This window comes from Actinia tenebrosa, unplaced genomic scaffold (assembly GCF_029948245.1).
Source record: "Actinia tenebrosa isolate PJP-AT-01 unplaced genomic scaffold, QUT_ActTen_1.0 PGA_scaffold5__44_contigs__length_20552954, whole genome shotgun sequence".
Taxonomy (NCBI): Eukaryota; Metazoa; Cnidaria; class Anthozoa; order Actiniaria; family Actiniidae; genus Actinia; species Actinia tenebrosa.
Window position 1 is genome coordinate 18,930,647 of NW_028292582.1, and position 7,432 is coordinate 18,938,078.

Consider the following 7,432-nt stretch of genomic DNA (forward strand, 5'->3'; position numbering starts at 1 on the left):
TTAGTTAACTCTCTAAAAACAAACTAACTTGATTGAAGCTTTTCTTACTGCTGTTTAGAGAGCTAACTAAAGAAATCGATATGGGTACGGGGAATTTGTATGTCGGGAATCCGAGAACGATGTCCGAAACTTTTAGTGGTCGTAACACAATTCAACACGTTTGTTACCACGTGACGGCTAGCGCTTAAAATGTGAATTCCTCGCATTATTTAGAAGCACTGTAAATATATAATATTCCGAGTTGTTGTTTCTTTTACAAATTTTTATTGTTTTCCGAGCTTTCGGATCTTAGACCCATCATCATACAGGGAATATGGTGATACAATTGAAAAAACGACTTAGTTGATTACATGTGAAGCCAGCGTAACCTAGTGAACGAGTACAGGGCGAGCTATTCTTCGTTTGCACGTTACGTCATCGCGGCCATGTTGGTGCCATTTAACAGAAGATTTCTCATTAGCATCCATTGTTAATGGCACCACAATGGCCGCCATGTTTTTGTCTTTTAACTCTCTTGGGAATGATTGCAACCCATCAATATGGAAAGAAAGAAAATGGCTAAACATCTTTGTCTTTATGAAATGTGTTTTTGTCACTCGGTCAGATTAAAAAATCTGCCTCAGTTGGGTTCGAGTCCCGCGAGAACCCAACTAAGGCAGATTTTTTAATCTGCTTATACACTCGATGTAGCATACACTTAACATATAGATCTTTGTCTTTGTTTTTATCGGTAAATTCTATTAACTGTAATTTTGTTATACTTTTTATTTTCAAAACACATCTATCTCTTTGGTGTTTTATTTTTCTTTCTTCGTTTTCTCCTTGCCCCTTTCTTTCCTTTAATGGATGGGAGGATTACTTTAAATGATACATGGCTATAACTAGCTTTACTAAAAATACACAGGTGATTATAGAAAATCTCGCGCGCTGTTTGGTCAAGAAACTCACACTATCACACGATAATCACCTCCAGCGATAATCCAAAATGGCGGCCAGGCACTTTGTTGCTGTTACCGGAAAAAAATGCCTTTTATCTTCTTTTTTTTCTTTTTTTGAAAGAATCACCTGTGTATTTATACTAAACAATTATTTGTCTCATGCTCAGTGATTATTGGGGAATATTTACCTCGCCTCTCGAAGACTCGCGTCTCGGTAAATATTCCCCGATATTCACTTCGCCTTCGGCGAATAATTGTTAAAAAACAAACGAATCCATTTTATTCCCTTCTCCAGATTTGGCAAACCCAGGCTCGAACAAACGAACTGCTGGATTCACGATAGAAGAAAGAAATGGTTTTAGTAAATTACTGCAAGAGGGTTTCACCGATACGTTCAGGGAGTTCTACCCTGACAAGAAGGGTGCTTACTCGTTCTGGACATACATGAGGAATGCTAGAGCCAAAAACGTAGGCTGGTAAGCGAAAATAAGTAATTTTTTCGGGGAGTTAGCCATGCCCTGACTTAGATCAGCGCAGAGGTTGTTTCAGGGTTTGATCTGTGAGTTAGCCATTCCCTGACTTAGTTAAGCCCAGAGGTTGTTTTAGGGTTTAATCTGTGAGTTAGCCATGCCCTGATTTAGATTAGCCCATAGGTTGTTTCAGTGTTGGATCTATGAGTTGGCCATGCGCTAAATAAGATCGGCCCAGAGGTTGTTTCAGGGTTGGATCTGTGAGATAATCGTATAAAATATAGGCGTAAACGTTGCCCCAACCCCTCCCCTAAATATCTTCCGATGTCGGTTGAAAAATTAATGATGCCAATTTATTCACGATTGATTTGCTCATTTTTCCCCAGGCGTCTTGACTATTTTGTGCTGTCAAAGAGACTGGTACCTAAAGTCTGTGACAGCGTCATCAGGTCACGTGTCAAGGGAAGTGACCACTGCCCTATCGGTCTTTTACTGGCATTGTAGAGTTTCATTTTCAAACAAGCCCTATCTCCATTGGTTAGACTTTTATAAACTTGACCAATCAGAAGTGATATATGAACTAGGCATGTTTACTGTTTTTTTCCATTTCAGACGGTGTACCATTCTCTTGAGTATTATTTCTTTCCTTTATACAACAACACTTGGAAAGTTACGTTTATATAAATGAAATTCAACTAAGAACCATAAGCCCAAAAATACTACAGGTTTAATGCGTTCGTGAAACTTTGTGCCTGCGATCTCGGGTAAGCGGATTCATCTCAAAGTGGTCGCCAGGCTTTTCTGATTAACGAAACGGGCCCGGTTCCCACTAAAAATTTAACGGGGAAATTATAAAAATAGCACAACATAACATAAAAGTAATAGAGACTGGAAATTGTTTCTACTGATAAGCCCTTTTTATTATTTTAAAGTAATGTCATGCACTGTTGCCCTTAATTCTTTAATTTTAACAACTGAAAATATCCAATCACAGGGCTTCAAGAGAATATTAAGAACTTACTTCATATTCTCTTGCAGGGCTTGGAAAGCCATTTCAGAGTCGCATACCAATCGATCAGAAGTCCATGAAATTTCGAGGAATATGATTGGTTTTGCGGTTCTGTCTTAAAACACATGATCGGACACCCCCTATTACCAAATGAACTACTGCACTCAATCTTTCTTCAAGATATAGAACTAAGTTTTTTAGCAAGCCTTGTACCATCACACTCTTCGCCGTATACAAATGTATCAATAGAGTGTCTTTTCCTACCTGTGATAACGTTACTAAAACTGCTATGAATAGTAGCAAGAAAAAACTCGCATTCGGTGAGAAGCGCCATGTCGACTAAGATCATTCGAAGAGTATCTTTCCTCTTAGAATATTCTAAATGTTCTGGCTTGAAATCCACAGTGAACAGTTTTTCTTTGTAGGTCATTTTGGCGTAGTTTTTCACGTCTACATTATCTGTGGCCAGAAACCATTTGATTTCTTCATTAGGCGCAAGGTCAAGCAGATTACTTTCGTAAATGTACTTTTCAACTTTTTCTGCACACGAGAAAAAATTCTTGAATTGAGTTGTGCGAATGCTTCGAATATTACGCACTCCGAACTGAAAGTCACTCGTCCTTATATGCATGCATATCGCTTTACGAGGTTTTGAAACCCTATTCCCAGGCATTAACCTCTTCCTATATTTTTGGATCAACGAGGATAGATTTTTGGTGGGTTTGAACAAAAAATCATAGGCACATCCAAGAGTTGCGAACGGAAAGTTTGAATCTTTCTTTGGTAGGTCTAAGTTCATCGCCTTGAGTTTTAGATATTTGTTGTTCAAAACTTGGTCGCCGAAGTACCGGATCGTCCCTATGAGCTCGTACTGCAAAGTTAGTGTGGCAGAAAAATTCGTATTAGATACCCATTGTTTAAATTTTATGGCTGATTCAACTCTTATGTCGGTGTACTTTTTACTGTAGTTTGGTCTACTGCTACCCCAATAATGGTACTTGGATTTATTTCCAATCTTCAATAGATTAATTGGATAATCCCACTCAATTTTTCTTGGCTGCAGACAATCTATTAATTTAGTAGCTCCCTCCCAGTGAATCAAAAATACTCTATTGGTAAGGACAGCTAAATACAAGAGAGATGCAATGCCAAAGATACGATTCCCAAGACCTCCACAGTTGTTGTCCAGGCAGGTATATACCAGGAATCTTGCTGTTTCGGGTGATTTAAGGGCATTGCGATGGAATTGGGCGTATCTTTGTTGCCAAGTTCCACAAGAGAAAGCCTTGTTCTTTGTTGGATTTATGGAATTTGTGTTAAGAAGACTGGTTTTTTTCTTGAAGGAACACTTGACACGAGCTTGGGAAACAAGTGTTTTCATGACTTTGTCTGTAATTTGAAGAAAACACAAATAAGAATAATGGATGTCGTTATTGTGGCTACTGCCTCGTAGAGGCGAAGCCACTATGTCATCGAGTCGTACTGTAAGTCCGTAAAACCACAGGAAGCCCAAACTTTCTCAACCCATAAACTTCGGAAATAAAGTAAATGTTCTATCAAATTATTGCTTTTTAAAATAATATCTTACAACACGCACAAACACATAAAACAAAACATACATTTCCCATTACCAATGTTAATTTAAGCCCTATAAAAATTCATAAAATCAATATCAACATTTCGTTATATATATAAACCTTTACTTTTGTTTTGATTCAATTCTCGCTTTGGATGAAGACATAAATGGCTTACTTCACGCGATCACTTCAAAACGAATTTTCTCTTAAAATCCCTACTGTTTTTTCGCAATCATAATAATATAGAGTCACTTAACACTAAATCTTAGTCATCTGTTTTCTCAAATTAAGCCATTTGAGTCACGATTAAATAACTTTAAGTTTAGAGCATAGAAACCATTTGATTTTAAGGTTCATTGGTTATCGCTCCCATTTACATTTTTTCACCAACACCGCTAATTCAATTACGTAATATTTCAAACACGCGAGAGAGTTCTTCCTCCGATTTCCAAACACCGAAAAGTGAGTTTAAAAAACGAGGCGCAGTCCAGTTTTTTAACTGACCTTGAGGTGTTTGGAAATAGGTGGAAGAACTCTCTCGTGTGTTTCAAATTACTTCTCAAACTCATGAATATTTATTGGTGAAAAGAAAGAAAAACGGTTTACGAAATTTAATGCAAATTAATAACACATTTCCAAACCACCGTCACAGTAGTGATTTGCCCCGGGGGGGGGGGGGGGGGGGGGGTACTCCCATATATGGACTATACGGGGATGATCCACTGAACAGGGTATGGTTTTTCGAGCTTCTTGTCATTAATAGGGTATGCAATTTCACTCAAGGTCCAAGTTCTTCCTGAGTTTCCTGTCATATTCAGGGTTTCTACTTTCGTATTGACCGAAACTGGTTATCATGGTCGTAAAAAAACGATTTGGGAGATGACATGATAATTGAAACAGGAACTCAGTGCAATTAATTACAATACAATACAATACAATACAATACAATACAATTTTATTTGGCACCTTATACTAATAGTACATGAGTGTTTGATTCCAAATATATTATAGGTATATGTATATATACTATGTATTAGGTAATTTTCTTAATTCATTTTCACGTATCAGCATACATTGATGAATGTATGCTGATATGGCTCTTTGTAGAGACGCTGATTTTGAATTGATTAAGAACATAAAACGACTGTCAGCGCTCATATTGTTGAAATTAATGCTGGTGTATTTTTCTATGAACTCTCTTAAGTCGTTTCTATGAGAGTCATATAGTGGACACCAAACTAGAAAGTGTTTTTCGTTTTCTACTCCCGACTTACACACTGGGCAAATCCTTTCATCGTAAATGAGATAAGGCCTCTTATAACTCCCCGTTTCTACTTCAAGCTTATGGTTACTAATTCTTAATTTTGTAAGCGCCACTCTGTGCTTAATATTGGTGACTTGACTTAAATATTCTTCAAAGTTATAATCCGTTTTGAACTGACGAAAGACTCTGAGTTTATTTTTATGTCTGTCCTCTTTCCTTTCATCATTGTGGAGATTACTCCATAAAATTTGCCTCTAAATGTCATATATTCTTTGGGTTATTATTTTTCCATATTCATACCATCTTGGAGAAAGTTCATTTTGTTTCATCCAAATTATCCCCAATCCGAGTTGTTCTAAAGTAGTTTTAATTTTTATGCTCCAAAAGGCTTTTTTAGTTTCATTTTTAATATCTTGGTAGACTTCGGCTGAAAGTTTTTTTGGGTGTAGTTCCGACTTTATAATTTTATGCCAGAATTTAAAGCTTTTACTGCATGCTTTGCATTTTAGCGGAAACCTTCCTAACTCAGCTCTGCATGCAAGGTTACTAGCATTCTTTGTCACCTTGAGGAGCATTTTGCAAAATTTCAAATGAACAAGTTCCATGGGCTCTTGGTCTTTGGTGCTTAATGTTTCGATACCCCATATATAATTATATCTTTTGTCATGAAGAGGGTCTACAAATTTGTTTTTTTTGTCATAAACAGGGTACCCCTTTCAGAATCCCAGCGGAAACCCCTACTCAAATTCTGGCGGAGTACCCCCTCCCGGGTGATTTGCTTTGTTTTCTCATTAAATATTCATGATTTTAGAACTATATATCCTTCATATATCTCAATAGTCAGCTACCAACTTCCTCCATTCCTTTCCTATATAGCAATAATCATTTCTTATGGCAGTAGCCACATGCAGTTATTGAGCGCCTATATTTCATGATCATAGGCCCTACGAGGAAATAGACCTTTTTCCGAATTCGCTCGAGCACGCTTCAAGTTGAGGTTGAACTTGGCAAAATACAATACATGTATGAAAAGACATCAAATCAAGTCCATCCTCGACTTGCTACTCTTCTTAGTAAACCGAGGCAGTTGTTCTCGGAGCTTGATATGATTACTTTTCTCAGAACAGAAGATTTTTACCTTTGGTTTTGTAGTTGAAAAATATGAAATGAGCAGCTATTAAAGCCATAGCTAGCAGAAGAATCAATTGAATGGTCCTCTTTCTGCTTAAAAACATTGCTTTGTTGACGAAGGTTCTTGTTAAAGATCTGCTTTGACAGGGAATCAAAACTCGAACGGAAGCAAGCAAAAGATGTTGACACTTCTAAGATTCTCTCTTCCCGTTATCTCGGTGTGATTTCATACGTTTGGCAATTTAGTACAGGTAATGAGATGATTTCGAGTTAAATTTAGAATGATCACAGCCACTCACAATCAGACGCGCCGATCTAGCGATTGTTTCTGTCGCGTCGAAGAATTTCCATTAAAAAATTACTCGTTGCTGATTGGCTAAGAGAGCAGTGGAGTTTAAGTGCAAAACCAGTGCAAAAATCTGTAATATATAGAGGATATTACATGGGCGCGCGGAGATACGAAATTTAATAAATTTCGTATCTCCAAGAGCCCATGTAATATTAATGTTTATTATATAATTATCCATAAAATCAACTTAATAATCTTTTTATTATTAGAAAACGTTTTTATTCATAAACTAATAGCTTAAATACACATGGTAACGATATTTTCACATGTGAAAATAACAGTTTTTCGAAAAGGAGAAATATAGGTATTTTATGGGTAATTATATGATAAATATATATTTGTCGGGCACAAATGAACTCAAAATCGGTAAGGTTCCTGTAGTTTCAAAATTACAAGTCAGACATTCATCAAACTTGGCAAGAACATCAGGGTTGACCAGACGGTTTTTAGCCTTATTGTTACGGGTATGACGTCATAATGACGTCACCTTAGTATCACTCGAGATCGTGCGATTTCCTATACAAATTAATTTAAGGGTGATTTTTCCTTTGCCCGTGAAAGAATAGACAAATCCTATTGTTTCCTTTTGTTTTACTTGGACTGTTAGTCACTATTGAATTTCACGACTTTGTCGCACGGGCCAAGTAAAATCTCTCTAGCCTGGTGCCGAGAATAAGCCTGAAGCGAGATGACG

General features: G+C 37.0%; 2 protein-coding genes across 2 annotated transcripts in view; one reads left to right on the top strand and one right to left on the bottom strand.

Moving 5' to 3' along the window:
* The window catches only part of LOC116303599 (uncharacterized), an 11,618-nt gene extending 7,640 nt beyond the window's left edge, over positions 1 to 3,978 (top strand). The window contains exons 10-11 of the mRNA XM_031713173.2: positions 1,234 to 1,414; positions 1,795 to 3,978. Coding sequence (XP_031569033.2) covers positions 1,234 to 1,414; positions 1,795 to 1,912 — 299 coding nt within the window. The 3' untranslated portion in view covers positions 1,913 to 3,978. The remainder of the gene's footprint in view (positions 1 to 1,233; positions 1,415 to 1,794) is intronic.
* On the bottom strand, positions 2,593 to 6,690 carry LOC116303598 (uncharacterized). The gene is made up of 2 exons (XM_031713172.2): positions 6,397 to 6,690; positions 2,593 to 3,806 (listed from the first exon to the last, which is right to left on the bottom strand). Exons 1-2 carry the CDS (start codon positions 6,491 to 6,493, stop codon positions 2,593 to 2,595), a joined length of 1,311 nt encoding a protein of 436 aa, XP_031569032.1. The 5' UTR covers positions 6,494 to 6,690.
* Between the last annotated feature and the right edge of the window lie 742 nt (positions 6,691 to 7,432).